At 39.6% G+C, this 18,852-nt stretch overlaps 1 protein-coding gene across 1 annotated transcript in view; it reads right to left on the reverse strand.

Moving 5' to 3' along the window:
• Window positions 1-7,262: 7,262 nt before the first annotated feature.
• Window positions 7,263-18,852, reverse strand: part of LOC148029626 (uncharacterized) — a 65,452-nt gene continuing 53,862 nt past the window's right edge. The window contains exons 3-4 of the mRNA XM_087685860.1: window positions 8,252-8,470; window positions 7,263-8,167 (exon numbers count right to left, since the gene is read on the reverse strand). Of these exons, the coding sequence (XP_087541986.1) occupies window positions 7,691-8,167; window positions 8,252-8,470 (696 nt within the window). The 3' untranslated portion in view covers window positions 7,263-7,690. The remainder of the gene's footprint in view (window positions 8,168-8,251; window positions 8,471-18,852) is intronic.

Here is an 18,852-nt window from a genome sequence, read left to right on the forward strand (position 1 = left end):
GGGGTTGATATCAATCACATCAAAAGTTGATAGAGGGATAATAGAAATGTAATCACATCAGAAGTTGATACTAGATGACTAATAGAATACTGTAGTATTTTATTTTAGGTCCCCATTATCCGTCTAGGGTTGAGATGGAGCTTCCTTTGTGAGGTACAATCAAGTATTTCAAGGTTACGAATATTCAATTATTCTAAGGAGATCAAGATAGCAGTGATATTGGTTACTACTTGATGGGATATAAAAATATGTGATATCAATATCCATTAGATATGCACATTAAAGAAGCAGTCTCCTAACTATGTGGTAGCCTATGTAAGCACATCCACTCAAAGTATATTCGCACCATAACCTATTCACACTTTTGAGTCCTCAAGTGTGGAACAGCACTTTAGTCTATTCTAGAGTTCAACCCATCTCTCCCAAACCAAAAACACCATATATATTGTGCACACGACAAAAGACTAACACTCTTTCCTAAGAAGTGAATGCATGTGAGGTTTTAATTTGCATATGTAAAAGTTCAATGAGAATAAAGTGCCATTGTGTTGTTTGGGTCATGGAACAGTCTTTGAGTCTTCAATATTTTGGAATACAATGTAGAAAGGTAAGATAGGTGAGTCCACTACACCTTAAAGCTAGTCTTCTATTCTTTCTTTCTTGCATACTGTAGAGAAGGTTGAATCCCAAATGTTATGCATTTAGGCCAATAATGGTGAGTGTGTTTGGCTCAAATGCCATTTGGATAATTCAAGTTTTGGATAGCTATTTATCATCACCATCTTCATTACAGTCAGATTATTATGGCAATCGCACAAAACCCAATAATCCATGCTCACACTAGGCACATTTAGGTGCATTATCATTATGTTAGTGAGAGAGTCTTTGTAAAGAGAAATCACCTTGGCCTATGTGTTAATATATGTCAACCCTGCTAATCTTTTCACAAAGGCTTTGCCCCATGAAAAAATCAAAGTTTCTAAAAAATATTTAAACTCACTCCGCTTTGTGCATTGATTATAGTTCACTGAGCTTGACACTTCCCTATACATGTGTGATAGTTCTTGTTCAACACATCACTCCAACAAGTGGGAGAGGAGGGGGGAAGGGGTGGTTATCATATTTCAATATGGATGTGTATATGAACACACTTATTACCATCAAGTACCATTTTCCTCCACTAAGAGGTTTTCTTCCCCCCTAGTGTGTGTGTGTGTGTGTGTGTGTGTGTGTGTGTGTGTGTGTGTGTGTGTGTGTGTGTGTGTGTGTGTGTGTGTGTGTGTGTGTGTGTGTGTGTGTGTGTGTGTGTGTGTGTGTGTGTGTGTGTGTGTGTGTGTGTGTGTGTGTGTGTGTGTGTGTGTGTGTGTGTGTGTGTGTGTGTGTGTGTGTGTGTGTGTGTGTGTGTGTGTGTGTGTGTGTGTGTGTGTGTGTGTGTGTGTGTGTGTGTGTGTGTAATATACTCACATGATTCTGCTTCTCTAGTTCTGTGTGCACCCTAAACTCAACATTAATCATCCGATATGCCATTTATATACGTGTTTGTGGGAGCTTAGTATGATCACAACATATATCCTTTAACCTACAAAAGCATGTATTCACTAGAATGTAAGTGTCAACATGTATAATTTTTTTAGTTAATCACAAAATATGTATCCACTACAATACACATGTAAATAATAGCCTCAAAAATTTGTGACTTTCATTGTGCCTCTTTTTTGAATGATTATAATGACATGCCATGTTAATTTCGCTTTTGGCATGCCAAAGGAAGGGTTAAGGTTAGGGTTCTTTTCTTTCTAATCAAAAGGTTTAAAAATGAAAATATTTTCATACAACTTATCGATTGATTGTCTCAAGCATTCATCATAGAATAATGATTTTACGCCTTCCATTTCGATTGTTTTGTTTAATATTTTTGTTTTTATTTCTTTCTAAACTTTTTGTGTATGTGTATGTATGTGCGCATGCACATGACGACACACATATGTGTGCACACACACAGTGCACCTTCATGTGTATGCATGGGTACGCACATGTGTGTTTGACTAGCAAGAAACAAGGCTACTCCCTCTCACCCAAACTCTTTGGGCTATTCATTTGCATTATTGAGATTACCAATTATATAAATATGAGTTGGAGACTCAAGAGCACCACTAGAAAGAATCTTGGTCCTAATATTAGCACAAATTAGATTGTAGATTCAATGTCAAGTTGATGCCCTATATGTTTTGGTACGGAACTCATTGAGAACCTAGGGAAGGAAACAACATGATCTTTAACTTTGGATTGCTACTTCAACACCACAGCTCATCTAGCAAGGGGATGTAGTGGAGCATGTTTCATAACATGGCTACATTGGGGTCACCTTCTCCAAGCTCCAATTCTCTATGAAGAGAGTTGTTGATAATGATAGGCTCACATGAGGATTTCTAGCCTTCCCTAGCCTATAGAGAACATGCCCACATCTACTTCTAATATGTGTTAAACTTATGCCTTTTTTACTTAGCAATCACCATAATGCTCATATATGCAACTTCCTTTTTGGAAATTGATGTTTGTACCAAGTGACATGAGGCCACTTGTGTTTATGTTTTCTAGGATGATACACCTCCTCTCAACACCACATGAGATTGTGCAAGCAGTAGAGCTAGCCACTGCTCCCATTGTGATTGAGGCCTTCTTCTTAGTAATCACATGCATCAGACTGTAAGGAGCGAAACAAGTAATTCCAATGGGCACCATGATCCTCATAGTAGTAAGACATAGGATGTTGGCATACATAAACTAGTGCATGGTTGAGGGACCATGGCTACTAGATAAATATTCTACCACCATTACAATAGAATCTAGATGCACCCACCATGTGACTCATCCATACAAATATAAACCATTCAACTTTCAAAGGCACACAACTTAGCACAAATAGAGCCTTCTAAAAGGACCAATATCCATGTTATCTAGAATGACTTCATCATCAAACAAGGACTCATGAATATGTTTTTGTCATAGATGTAGTGTAGTATTAATCGAATGTGAACATCCTTACACCAAATTTAAGTCGACACAAGGAGATGCACAATAGGTGCATGGGAAGATAAGATATATTATAGAGTACTAGCCAAAGGTGAAAAAAAAATAGCACTACAAATATAGATTCTTTGCTTACTATGAGATACATGTTATCCTTGTCTATTTTAGAAGGGATTTGGTCCCCTTGCCACAAGATGCTTGGATCTTGCATGGATGTATAGGGCAATAAACAACCAACATTCATAGAATTCTTCATCAAAACCCAACCATAACTAGTACATCCTTCACCACTTATACTAGTCCATAGAGTAGAGGACCAATCAAACTAACCATTGACAAAGACACAAAGATACGCAAAGTAGCTAGTTGGCTCTCCCCAAGTGTTAGGAGCCTCCCATGAGATTATTCGAGGATCCAAGCTATCTAACACTATCACTGATCTAATCTATCATACTTTATCATTATCAAACATTCTCAAACAGCCTAACCTCAATGGATGCAATAAAAAAGTACTAAGATCCATCCATAGTAAGGTAATGTTATATCTTTTAGATGGAAGGAGAACCAGGAGCTTTTGGAGACTCCATGACTCTAGTTTCTTATTGTGTATTTGCTTATCATGCGGAGACACCATTTCTACTCAAATCATTTTCATATTATCACTTTTGTCTCATCATGTGTGTGTGTGCGTGCATGCGTGCATGCAAGTACATATACACACACCCCCACACCCACACACACGTGTATATGCATGTGCACACGTGCACTCGTGTGTGTGTGTGTGTGTGCGTGTGTGAACATCTCTCTCTCTCTCTCTCTCTCTCTCTCTCTCTCTCTCTCTCTCTCTCTCTCTCTCTCTCTCTCTCTCTCTCTCTCTCTCTCTCTCTCTCTCTCTCTCTCTCTCTCTCTCTCTCTCTCTCTCTCTCTCTCTCTCTCTCTCATATGTGCAAGTAGTCTTCACACGTGTATTATGTATCTATATATAGCAATATTACTACCTATATGCAAACTTTTTAGAGAAATAGATTGGGCTACCTAAAAGCTCCCCAAAACTTGTACTCAATATTGAACGAATTTAGATATTCCAAATAGCCTTAAATACATATTCTTGGAATCTCATACAAGCAAACATGTTAAAGCCCTTGATAGTTGCATCATTTGAAATAAATATTGATTAAAAGACATGAAGAACAAAGGCAAATTGATTTGAGAAAACCTTCATAGGAAGGTTATGACTACATAAAGACCAAAGGCAAATTGCTAGAGAAAACCTTCATGGCAAAGGTCATGACTACATAACACGAGACTAACTTTCAAATGCTCTTAAAGAGTAAATTCTCTAAAGAGCTTCAATAAGATTATGGATGTAGTTTGCATATTATAGATTTGATTTTAAGATAGCATCTATAGATGTAATTTGCATTGATCTTAGATATAATAATCTAAAACCCTTTTGGAAAAGTGTGCCGCCTTAGAGAGGCATACTCCTTGCAAGTGTCTTCCACCAAAAAAAAAAAGTGAGCAAACCTTCCAAATTTCCAAAATCCTTTTTGACCATTGACTTTCATGAATAAAGCAATCGCAATTTCAATTAGCCCAAAAAATCCACTTATCCCATTTGCAATAACTTGTAACAAAGCTAGCATTGGCAAGTATGAATTCCCCAAAAATGTATCTCTTCATTGGTCAAATGAGGTGTGAAGAAGGCCTAATCACAAAAGACACATAAACGAGTTTTACAAAATGAAGAATTGTGCTTTGGCCTTCTTTTCTAATCAATGTTTCACCTTAGGACTAAAGAGCTTTTGACCATTGACTTTCATGAATAAAGCAATCGCAAATTCAATTAGCTCAAAAAATCCACTTATCCCATTTGCAATAACTTGTAACAAAGCTAGCATTGGCAAGTATGAATTCCCCAAAAATGTATCTCTTCATTAGTCAAATGGGGTGTGAAGAAGGCCTAATCACAAAAGACACATAAACGAGTTTTAAAAAATGAAGAATTGTGCTTTGGCCTTCTTTTCTAATCAATGTTTCACCTTAGGACTAAAGAGCTAAAAGTAATCATTCCTAATTGCTGATGCCATGGGGTCTCTTTCCAAGTAAGTGGTCATTTATGATTTGCTTATGTCACAGGATCTCTTTTCAACTAAAAAAACCAAATACCATTGAAATAAAATATACAAAAAGGTACTCATGTGGCATACAAAAAGGAATGGGAGGAACATAGCACAGATACTCACGGGAAGACAATGCAAAGAAGAAGGGAGAGAGAGGGAGCTTAAGCTCTTATTGCAAGACACACACAATACACAAAGAATGCACTCAAGATAGAAAGTTAAAAACCCTATTATTTTTTCTTCTTCTTATTCTTCTCCACAATAATAGTCTATCAAGAATAAAGGGAAGATGCAACATACATAATATACAAGTGGTCCATAGTATGAACACGCTAACTAGCAAGATGACTAGATAGATATTCCATAACTTCAGTAGGTGGACTAACTAATATCCCAATTGTACAATATCACTAAAAGCATATGTCAATCCAAGTATCAACCATGCTAGTAATATGAATGTGGAAAAGGTCTCAAGTACGTTAGTGTCAAGTTGTATTGAGCTTGATATCTTAATACTTCCCCTCAAGTACGTTAGTGTCTACTTGTATTGAGCTTGACATCTCAATACTTCCCCTCAAGGTCAACTCCATAACTTATACACTCCAAATAAGCTTTGAAATCATCAAAGCTTTTTTGCTTCCATGGTCTTGGTGAAAATACCTACAACCTGATCCTATATGCTCATATATGTGAGATCAATGATCTAAGACTCGCTCTCTTATGAAGTGAAAATGAATCTCAATGTATTTTGTATGTGGATAAAACTATATGCTAGATGTATAATTGTCGTACTCCCTTTTCACATTTTTATTATTTTTACCTCTTTACTTTTTTAAACAGTCATATGAAGTATGATATTTCCAACTACAATCATAGCACTCTATTATTATAACATGTGTTCTATCTACCACATCCTCTTATGGCTCCTCACGTCTCGAGAGACTAGCCTCTACTAAGCCATATGTGACTGCTCTTGTGAGTCATAACTATGATTTTTTTCATAGCTCATAGCTGCTCACTTGAATGGAACTGAATTACCATGAAAAGAAAAGGAGAGAGGGTGCTTGAGCTCTTGCAAAGACACGCAACACACAAAGAATACACTCAAGATAGGGACTTGAAAACCCTATCATTTCTTCTTTTTCTCCATAATAGCAATCTACCACAAATAAAGGGAAGATACAACATACATAATATACAAGTGATCCATAGTGTAAACATACTAATTGTCAAGATGATTAGATAAATATCCCATAACTTGGATAAGTGAACTAATTGATGTACATATATAAAGTATCACTAGAAGCATACACGAATACATGTACCAACCATGCTAGTGATATGAATGTGAAAACAAGCATCCAAGTATATGAGTGACAGCTCATATTGAGCTTAAGATCTCAATAGACAATGCACTTTAAACCCCTGTCCAAAGAATACGAGATAGTCATATGCTTGGATATTGAAATATTTAGAAACGGTGGTGTACTTAAAATTGTCATCTTGAGAGACTTCAAGCTTGTCAATCATTCATCTCAAATCTTTTGAAAGAATTTGCATAAGCTTGCACATTTCTAACATTCACAAATTTTAATTTTAATACCTAGTGCAATAGTACCCCATAAAGTATGAGTACCAAGACAAATTATGTTTGTGTTAAGTGTCATAAATTTGTCTCTTTATCTTTCTCTAATCTACCCACCACCCTCTATACTAAGTGTATTTTTCCACACCCCTAAGTCTATAGATAACAAAGCACAAGAGTATTTGCTCGTGTACATAAAATCAGCATTACAAGCAACAAATTTCTTACCTCTGATCAATCAAAAAGTTTCATTTTTTACAAGATAGAAAAATACATTCACATTTCACTTGCAACTTTTCATAAAAATATCAAGTATCTTAACATATCATGGATGAGTGGAGGACAGTTGGATCTACCAAGCAACTTGATTATATGACTTTAATATTAAAATACATTCCCATGCCAGCAATTTTTACCTTATCCACCCTAATAGTTATAATGTTTATAAACACTTCATCATAAGGACACGAGTGTCCTGTTTGAATGCAAGACTACACTACTCAACAATAATTTCAGTCAACCTATTTTATAAACCTATATATTTAATCTCTTTAGTGGGAATCATCCTGTTTATTAAGTACCAAGGATGTCCTGTAAGATACAGTAGTTGGGATGGCCAATATTGCTTGTGAACTGCAATGCACAAAGTGAAATTCGGCCTGCATTCATGTTAATCATTCTGCTTCAGTGTCATCCATTTTCAATGACATCTTGATCAAGCATTGTCAGCATATGGTGCTCCATATTTTTTTAATGCAATATATTACCCGTCTTGTCCCTTGCCACCCATATGCCCACATTGAAGTGGCAAATGCATAACAATGTACAGCATGCACAGAGAGAGAGAGAGAGAGATTCAGGTGTATATTATAAAGAGGGTCGCATAATATTCACTTGAAGATTTCCAGGGCTTATATGCTCAGCAGAAATACATTACATGTCATATCAACACTCAACTTTTTCGCACCTGTTTCCGGGCTAAGTACCTTGCTTTTGCAGCTGCAAGATCATCTTGAGTAGGCTTCCGTACACTTTGTACAATTGATGGCTTATCCAATGTTTCTCCTTGCTTTGGAACAGTGGACTGCTGCTCAGTGGGTGTCACTTTTTGAGAAACCTCAACAAGATTATCACCATCTGTTCTTTCGGGCGCATCTGACTCTGTATAGGGCACAGAAGCTGACTTTGTTTCTGATTGTGATCTAATCAATTTTCCAGCTTCAGCCAAATCTACCTCCGTGTTTGGTTCCACATCTGAGCTTACTGAATGACACTCTTTGACTAGCAATGCAGATTTTTCCTGTTGGCCATGACCAGGAGTTTCTGGCACTGAATCTCCTTCATCATATTTCTTAGATCCCGCACCAAATGCAACATTTTTTGATAACAGATTCCGATAAAAATCACTCAAATCACTTTTCTTAGTAACCTGTAAATACAAAATGAAGGACAAGACACTTCACATGTTGTCTTAAGTTTTATATCCAGTGATAGGGTTAATAAAGATAGTTACCTCCTCTGCTGCTTCCTTTAACTCCCGAGACCGCTCTTCTTCAAGCCACTTCGCTTGCTCTGCAAGTTTCTTTTTATAAGCTGAGGTTACAAACTTCTCCTTGTCACCATAAAGATGATCCTCTTGTTGCCGTTCCTTGAGCAGCTTCCGTTCATATATGATTTCTTGTTCCTGCTCCCGGGCTTTTTGTTTCTCCACCAACTTTGGTATGTACTTGGGCTGCAAAATGGCTATTTACATCAGGTTGAAGAAAGAACAACTCAGGTATCATAAAAGTACCCAAAAAAAAGGCATTAATCAAGTTCAAACTCGAGAGAAGAACCTCACATATTTCCTCACAGCTCACACAACTTTTCTGTTTTCAAAATAGTAGCCCACGAAGCAGCCAATGAAATAAGAGGGGAGACTATCAAAGAGCAGCTTTTGTGGGGCTCAAGTGTGTAACGTCATAATAACCTAGTTTACATCACATAAGCCACATTTAGACAACTATATGATCAATCATATACATTAAATTAAGTGGCTCACAGGCTTGTCACAGCAATCAGCATAGTGTTTACAGTGTTAAATATTATTCTACACAAAAGAAGACATGTGCTGTGGACATATCATTTCATTATCACTGTTTTTTGGGTGCAGGGATTTATACTCAAGGATTGGTGTAAGACTCACACTCCTAATTCACAATTCAATAGAAGATGAGAGTACCCCAGAAAGGTGGAAGAGATCCTCAAAGCTTAATTATAGCAGTTTAATAGAGATTTGTGCAAGTATTGGCCCCAACATCCCAAGCATGAACCAGCACTCCGAAATCCACGAAATTGCCTAACTATTCCAATTCAGGACAGCTCTTCACTTTGTCTCAATTTTCCTCGATAAGTCTTCACCTCAATCAAGACATGAATACTCTGGCTCACCTCAATCTCGTGTGCTCTCCAAAACACAGGCAAGATTCACTCTCTACTGCTCCTCACAACTTAATTAAACAGGCCAACCGGTCTACTGTAGATGTGAAGCTTCTAGTGGACGAGCTCATGGATGAAATCATTCCTATGCAGCTCCATTAGATACAACTTCCAAGAAAATGATGTTTTTGTGTACTGTGGCCAAATGGTTCTTGGATAGAAGATAAAGTAAAGTATTCTTGCTCTTGCTTTGCCTACTCCAAATGGGATTCATGCCACGAGTGTGCTTGGATCTAAGCTTGGAAGATGGAAGTTATTGCTTCCTTAAGTTGAATCTTCTGTTAACAAGATGAATTAAAAGAGAATCGCCACTGCCCTATACATTAGATCACAGGCCAGTTTCATGAACCATGCAAAGCATGGGCAAGGCAAGTTACATATGCACGCATGGTGATGTAGAGTACTTTTAAGTAGAGTTGCATGGGAATGGGAGTGGGACTTCCCCTTTCCCATTACAAACTTAAACCACTCACTTAGCTCTTTAAAACAGCCCCCAAACATGTTATTATCAAACTTTCATAGAGAGCATCTTTGTTCCATAACTCAAACCCTAGCTGTCAACTGCTCTTCCGGAGCTCTCATTTTCATTAGATCAGCCTTCTTTAATCTCAGCCCCCAGTTTGGAGGCTGCCTGCTACACTTCCGGATCCATTCACAGTACAATACACTCTCTAGCTCATCTCTCCCCCCCCAGACTCCAGTCCTTCAGAGTCACAGGTGTTTGAGGTTTTATATTCACTCTACATGGTGTATTTATTGCATTGAGCATTGTCTTATTCATTACCCATTCTTCTTCCATCTTCATTGTCTATGAGTTACTCTTCACCTCTGAGTTCTATCATTATCACTCTGAACTTTGTCGTACATTTGCATTTATCTTCTGTGTTCAAGTATTTCTTTACATGGTATCAAAGCTAGATACACTCTAAGAAACCTAGGTCTTGATTTGAAAGCTCAACACCAAAGATAGAAACTCTCAAAGGGAAGATGACTTCAAATGCTTCCTCACCACTTCAATCTCTAGAGCAACCTATGCTAAAAATCAAGCATGAGTCGCTTCACAACTTGCTCCACAAGACTCCAACACTAGCAAAGAAACCTCTACCTATCATGGCTCTTACCTATCGTTTTGGATTTCACCGCCTAAATACGACTTGATTCTCATGCATCAAGCCCAACAAGCCATTGAAGGTAATTATGACTCCTTTCCTTTAGATGTTGCACATAAATATGAAGATGTTGCAAGACATTGCAAGATCCATCTTCTCTAGTGCAAGATGGACTTTAACTTTTGTTCCTTCTTCTTATGCGCCTACATCTATGCAAGATTCTAGAGTGGGTTATGAAGAAGATAAATTTCAGTTTGTTGACTATGGACTAAGTCCTGAAGAGGATTGCTTTTGTATGATGGCAAGAAAAAATCAAGTACCTCTTCTTCCAACCTTCCTTATTTGGATGTCGATATTTCACCTTCATTTCCATCTACATCTACATATCAATTTCCATCATTTAGTTCACAAAATCAACAATGTATTTAGTTAATCTACACCACCATTTCACATCCCACTCATGCCACCCTTTCCTTCCGCTACTTCCACATTCCCACCTTCATTTACATCATCTATTACAATTCCACCAGTTACACCACACTAGGGAGATCTTCAAACATAGGCACTTTTCTTCCTTTTAGGTCCTTAGCCTTTGCTTATCCGAGTGGTGGAGATACATCACTGGTGAAGACTCATCCTCCAAACCAAGCACTTTCGGGATATTCTTCATATGCACCATTTGCCATAGTTTGCCAGCATGGCAATTCCTAGTGGAAATTCTGTTGTACGTGTGCCTCAGAATCGATAGTTGGGCAAGGATATTAGGTTCCAGTGCCTTCTTCTGAGTCACCCTGTGGAAACCCTCATCCTATTCCTACCTACACATCCTATGCTCCTTACCCTTCTTATCCTTCTTTCTTGACACTTTATAGTTCTAATTACACCACTTGGTCAAACTTGATGAGGAATGTCCTTGACTCACAAAACTTGTAGGACTTACTGCAAGGAACTGGAACCCCAACCAGACCTTTGTTGTGCTCTAAGTTTGTCCGCTCTTGAAATGCACAAAACGCTTCGGCCTTAGTTCAATTAATGCAAGGATTACTACCAGAATTCCATTCTCAACTTTAGGACTTTGATCTTGCATCTGAGCAGTGGGGAAAACTTGACTCTAACGATTGTGTGGATCAAGATAGGACCCCTAGTACCAATCTTGACCATGAGCTCCAAGAGTTCAAAATCACTAACCAGGATGTCCTTAAGGTCAAGCTGGCAGAATACCAGCATTTACTCACCAAGTTTGCTGCAATGGGGCCTCTTGAGTCCTTGATGACCATGTCACACTATTTCTAAATGAGTTACCAAAAAAAAACTTCAATTTTATACAAGTGATCTCACAACCTACTATGCATACCTTTCATAAGATCAAGCATCAGCTACTATATTACACTTCTTGTTCAATCAATTCCATGAACACCTTCAGAGGGGGCTCTTGTTACCACTTCTCATGGAGCATTTGTTAGCTTGATTTATTTCATCTTGGACTCAATTTCTCATGGAACACTTCGTAGCATGTTTTATTTCATGCTAGTCATCCTTGGTTGTAAGCTCCTTCATAGTCTAATAGAGATGGAGCTCTAGCTATTTCCAACCCTTTTATTAGTGTGCATTTCAGTTTTAGGCTCTTTGTGAGTGTGTTCACATTGGCTGCCACCTTTTCCAACCAGTGCATTTCAATTTTATGCTACCCCACTTTGCGTTCACACGTGGAGACTGTAGATCTCGTTTGGGACTGGTAATTGGATTAATTGCAGCAGCCCAAACGGCAATTGACGCCCCCCTCCCTCCCCTGACACTTGGCAGCATTCATTCTTTTGCAAGTTCAAACTCTCTTCCTCATCCAGTGCATTCCTCCATCATCAACCTGATCCAGTGCCCTCACTCACGAGTCCACATTGTACTTGGCATTCCATTTTCAGATCGGTGCAACTCTTTCCTTCTCTTTTCGGTATTCATATCAGTTTCTCTTCCCTTCTCTCTCCGTGTTCCTGTTCTTCCTTCATTGCGTACTCTCACATGACACCATCACCAAAAGATAGGACCCAAAGGTTCTAAGGAGAGGAGACCACAGATACTTGCTGTTTTGTGGAGATTTGAAGCATGAATCAGCCATTTAAGAGGGGTCAACAGCTTTCCTTGGTGGTGACATCATCTTTTTTCCCCGGCTTCATCAAATGCAGTTTTTCTTGCATTGTTTAGGCCTTCTCCAGTGTGTGAGGAGCATCTACACCCAATGTTGCAGCAATGTAGCTGATCATTCCTTTGTTGGGGCAACCCAACATCAAAATGCAGTAGTTTGTTTGTGTCCTCCTTATTTTGGAACAAGATGCACAGGAAGACTATTGGAGAAGTCTTTGAGTTTGCCAATGCAAGGATGATGACGTGTCGCCTGAAGCACGGAGACTACCATAGAAGCCTCTCAATCTGCAATGCAGGGATGTAGACTGGTGCCCCCTGGAGCAAGGAGACAGCCAAAGAAAACTATGAGTCTGCAAATGCAAGCCTGATTAGCTAACGCCAACAGCTGGATGTGACGCCAGACAGTGATGATGAGCCAAAAGCTGAAAATGCAATGAAGATAGTCTCCAATGATTATGGCGCCATCTAGAGATGGGACGCCTAATGGAAGGGGAGCAGCCAGGATGCAAAACACAAGATCCAACTGTCTCTGATGATGATGCCTGTGATGGATAAAGATACCAGATGCAAAAGACACCTCCATGCTAACAAACACAAGGTGAGGGATGACACCTAATAGGTGGAAGCCATCGCTAGGCAAGTGGAAGCTAACGCTAGAAGGGGTTGAGCACCAAATGCAAGAGGGAAGGGCTCAAGGAAGCTGTCACCTATGTGTGGGAAGGAGAGTCAACAAAGAAGGAAGCCATTGCCACCTTAAACACAGCCCAAGGAAGTTGGAGACTGGCACCTGGCAACACGGGTGGAGATGGTGGAAGGAGAGGAGAAGAGAGAGCTGATGGTCTTATGAAAAGAAGTGAGTGAGTGGTGAATGAATGGGTGGTGTTGTATATATAGGCACAAACAATCTGGAGTATCACCCACAGAAGCCTCTCGTGTGGCACTCTGACTCTCTCAGAAAGCCCTAGAAAGCCTTTTTGGGGCTAGAAACAAAAACCAAAAATGGGAATAAAAAAGGAAAACTATACTAAATGATGTGGTTTTCCAACACCCCCTCTCAAAACCAAAAAGGAGCACAAAAAGAGGAGTGATGTGAAGAGACGAAGATCCACCTTGTAATCCAAGAAGGAGACCGGATGTGTAGTAGAACCTGAAACACAACCTCGGGTGAGAAGCCACTAGCTCTGTTACACCATGTTGGAAGGAATATGAAGGCCTAGTCATAAAGTTGCTAAAGGACCCCGATTGAAGATAGATCTTCTAGATGTCGGGTTTCAATGGAGGTAAAACTACTCAAAAGAGAGCCAAACCTTGTAAGTAAAAGACGATGTGGGAAGAACTTTGAGAGTAGTAGGATCCCCTCTGAAACTAGAGATGAAGGACCCCGATTGAAGATAGATCTTCTAGATGTTGGATTTCAATGGAGGTAAAACTACTCAAAAGAGAGCCAAACCTTGTAAGTAAAAGACCATGTGGGAAGAACTTTGAGAGTAGTAGGGTCCCCTCTGAAACTAGAGATGATGGGTCTCAATGGAGGTAAAACTGCTCAAAAGAGAGCCAAACCTTGTAAGTAAAAGACGATGTGGGAAGAACTTTGAGAGTAGAAGGGTCCCCTCTGAAACTAGAGATGAAGGAGCCCCCTCTAAAGCCGAAGAAGAAAGAGATGCCCCCTCTGAGGGCAAAAGATGAGGATCCCCCTTTGGATCTCCCTCTAAGAGAGATAGGAACACCAACTCATGGATCACAGACTTCAAAACATCCGATGACGAAGGAAGTACCATTGATCATGCCAAACAAGGTATCTGGAGCTCAAAAGAAGCAAAAGCCAAAGACCGCCTAGAGGTGTCTTCTCAAACTTGAGTAGAAGAGGGTGGAATAGAAAGCGGTTCAAGGTGAGCCAAAGGTGGAATCAGTGGCGGGCTCTCAACGGAGTGGATTATGGAGAAGAGGTGGGCCATGATAACTACTAAACCTGAAAACGGGTGAAAGAAACCTCCGCACAATGTGGTGGTCTCCTAGATGACTTATCACCTTGTGAGGACTTAGGGTCTCCGGCTACTCATGAGGACTCAATGCACATTGGATGCGGCTTATTGCCTTAAGCGTAGTAAGCTAAGAGCAGAGACAGAATGATCTTTGTGGCCCAAAATGGAGAGGTAGCACAAGGAGTGCCTCATGGAAGATGCATATACTCCAATGGGGTATCGAGCAAAGGTTGATGTCAACAATCATCGAGGATGTGACCGTTTTTGCCGCAATAGGAGCACCCAAGAGATAGGCCATCCATCAATGGATACGCCACGGTACCAGAGTGCCAACCTGTAAAAGGAAGGATGGGAGGGAGCAAAAGGATATCTCCCAGTGACACAGCGGAAATAAAGTAATAATCAAATGTTGATGCCAAACCTATAACCTATCTTTGCCTTCTTCAATGCAGAGGATCTTCACAACTCACTGAGTGTCTCTGGTTGTAATACCACGTCAAGAAATGACTAAGTAACAAGAGAGACAATAACACTAACACTGAGAAGAGAAGAGAAACTCAAATGAATAAGATGATGATGAAATGAAATACTGAAGTAAATGTGATACAAGGGTGTTGTAGCACGAAAGATCCCCTGGAGCAAGAAGACTACCAAAGAAGTCTCTAAGTCTACAAACGCAAGGATGATGATATGCTGCTTGGAGCAGGAAGATTATCGTAGAAGCCTCTAAATCTACGATGCAGGGATGAAGACTGGTGCCGCCTGAAGCAGGGAGACAACCGAAGATGTTGAGAAACCACTTCTTCAATTTACATGCTTCATTTAGGATTTCGTACTAACAGCCCCAAAAAGGGCTGGTGTCCACATTTTAGTCACTTTTTCAATGGGTGCCCACACAATGGTACGTCACCCTAGACAACTTCTGCCTATAAATGGACCGGCACTTCATTCATTTTCACCACCCCACTTAAGTCATTCTTCACCCCCTCCTTCTTCGTCACCCCTCTTCCTTCATCATTCTCACACTTATTGGGATAGTGCGCAATGGGAATGTCAGTCATAAATGGAGTTGGAGCAATGTTGAGTGTGAGAGTGAGAGAATCCCAAGATGATTATACCAACAAGTCACAGTACACAAAGAATAAAATGTATTTATATGTTAGGGTACAAATAAGGGTGTGTTCACACCCGTATAAGTTTATATACATGGAGATTAAGGGATTTTATACCTACAAGGACTTTACACCCAACAACCTCCCACTTAAAGGCCCGAAAAGATACCTTTAAGCTAGCCAACTCCCACTAATCAAATGCAATGCTCATGTTGAGCTTTTGCAAGACTCTTAATGAGAACATCTGTAGGGTTAGCTTGGGTTTTGACCTTAGTCAATGTGACAAGACCATCATCCAAGACATATCGAATGAAGTGGTGCCAAACATCTATGTGTTTGATACGTGCATGAAACATGTCATTCTTAGCCAAACATACGGCACTCGAGCTATTACAACCAAGCATTGAAGTACATGAAGAGAGAACAAAATCCTTGACCAAACGGCCAAGCCAAATAGCTTTTTGAAAAGCTTCTGTGGCTGAAATATATTCAACCTCTGTAGTACTCAATGCCACAATTTTTTGCAACCGTGAACACCAAGAAATAGCCCCACCAGCCAAAGTGAAGGCATACCCACTGGTAGATTTTCTAGTGTCAAGATCTCCTGCCATGTCTGAATCACAGAATCCCTGCAACTCTAGTGTACTCTTTTCATAGCATATATACTTCTCTTGTGTACCTTTTAAGTATCTAAAGATACATTTCACTACTTCCCAATGTGGCTTGCCAGGGTTAGACATGAATCTACTAACAACTCCCACTACATGAGCAATGTCAGGGCGAGTTGCGACCATGGCATACATCAAAGAACCACAAGCTGATGCATAAGGTATGCCCTTCATAGCACTAGCAGCTGCATCATCCTTGGGCGATCAGTTTTGCTAAGCTTTGTATGCCGCTGTAAAGGCACACCAAGAGGCTTAACATCAGCCATATTAAATCTGTTGAGTACTTTGCTAATGTACTTATCATGTGAGAGAAACAAGAAGTGCTACCCTCTCTCTTTTAATGCCCATATCCAAAATGTGTTCACCTACCCCCAAATTTTTCATTAAGAAGACTGAACTCACCTGTCTTTTAAGAGTATTCAAAGTACTCTTATGCTTTCCTACAATCAGCATGTTATCCACGTATAAGACCAGCACAATGAGGCGTCCATCATCGACCTTTTTAGTGTATAAGCAGTGATCTGCATGACTGCGTTTAAATCCATGGCTGAGCATGAAGGTATCAAACTTTTTATACCACTATCTAGGGGCTTGTTTCAGCCCATATAAGCTGCGTTTCAACTTACAAACCAAATGCTCTTTCACTGGAACAGTAAAACCTTCGGGCTATTTCATGTACAGCTCTTCATAAAAGTCACCATGAAGAAAAGCAGTCTTTATATCCATCTAATCCAACTCAAAATCCAAGGATGCAATGAGAGCAAACAAAACACAGAGCATAGTCATCTTCACCACTAGTGAAAAAGCCTCGTAGAAGTCTATGCCTTCCTTTTGTATATAGCCCTTAGCAACCAAACATGCCTTGTACATGGGCTTCCCATCAATACATTTCACCTTATAAACCCATTTGTTAAGGATAGCTTTCCTATCCTTGGGCAAAGATACAAGCTCCCATGTGTTATTTGCATAAAAAGACTTCATCTCTTCCTGCATAGCAAGCTCCCACTTTCTCTTGTTTTCACATGACTATGCCTCTCTAAATGTCAAAGGCTCACCTTCATCCATCAACAAAATGCAATCCAAAGATGGCTGAAACCTCTGTGGCTTTTTTCTGACACATATAGACCTTCTTACCCAATGATCTGTATTATTAGGCAATGGGTCTACATCCTCAAGTATGTGCACATCATCACCTGGTTGCTGATTTTCAACATTTTCTTGCTGCTATAACCTGTTTTTAGCATGTTCTTATTGCTGTCCTATTCCATCCTATGCATCTATTTGCTATCCATTATCATCTAGCTATAGCACAATAGATTGCTACTCATTTTCAGTATCAAAAGGAACAAAAGCATCAATCCTAATGGTTGCTGAATGGTTGGCTGTTCATGCTGAAATTTAACCTTCTTTTTGTTAAGGTCACCCTGTGTAGCATTTTTCAGCAACTTTGCCTCATTAAATACTACGTCTCGGCTACGCACTATCTTCCTACCTTGAGGAAGCCAAACTCTGTAACCCATCTCTCCCTCATCTCCATATCTCATGAAGATGCCCTTGATGGATTTCATGTCTAGTTTAGTCCTTCGATCTACAAGAACATGCACACAGGCATTACAACCAAAGACACGCAAATGGTCATATGAAGCAAGTTTGCCAAACCAAACCTTTTCAAACATGCACAAAGGCATCACAACCAAAGACACGCAAATGGTCATATGAAGCAAGTTTGCCAAACCAAACCTTTTCAAAAATGTCATTTTTCAATGCATGATTGGAAGAGCAATTGCACACATGAACAGCAGTTTTAAGAGCCTCTCTCTAGAACTACTGTGGGAGATTAGTTGTGGACAGAATGTATCTAACTCTCTCGCAAAGTGTGCCATTATATCTTTCAGCCACACCATTTGATGCGGGATTGTAAGGGGCTGTCAACTCCCTCTTAATGTCATGCATCTCACAAAAAATTTTGAACTCATTAGAGACATATCCGCCCCCATTATCCGTTCTTATAGCTTTTAACTAAAGCCCTTTCTGTGTGGTAACACAAGCATGAAACCTTTTAAGACATCCAACACTTCCCTTTTGCTCTTTAATACATATACCCATGACTTTCTACTGAAATCATCAATAAAAATAGCAAAGTATTGTGCACCCCATACGAAATAACAGGCATAGTGTACACATCGGAGTATATTAAATCAAAAGCATTGGACCTCTTAACGACCCCAAAGTAATAAGGAGACTTCACATACAAAAGTCGAGACCAGAGCATTTTACATCAAATCTCCCTAAAGAGGAAAGAACTGAAGGTCTTTCTGGCTTATATAGCCAAGTCTTTTGTGCCAAAGTTCCATCTGTGGTGGATGAACTTCAGCCACAGCCAAGAACTTGCTAGGTAATGCTTTACAATGCAAATAGTACACAGTCCCCTTTTTGCTGCCCTTAACAATCATAATAGAGCCCTTGTGGACCTTCAAAGATCCACCACCAAAGGTAGTAAAATATCCTATTGCATTAAGCTGCCCAACTGACAATAGACTTTTCTTTATGCTAGCTACATATCTAACATCCTGCAAAATTAGCTCTTGGCCATTTTCAAAGGCCAAGTGAATGGTATACCTACAAC

The sequence above is a fragment of the Lygodium microphyllum genome, chromosome 10 (assembly GCF_053477565.2).
Source record: "Lygodium microphyllum isolate KBCC chromosome 10, Lygodium_microphyllum_v1.1.10, whole genome shotgun sequence".
Lineage (NCBI taxonomy): Eukaryota > Viridiplantae > Streptophyta > Polypodiopsida > Schizaeales > Lygodiaceae > Lygodium > Lygodium microphyllum.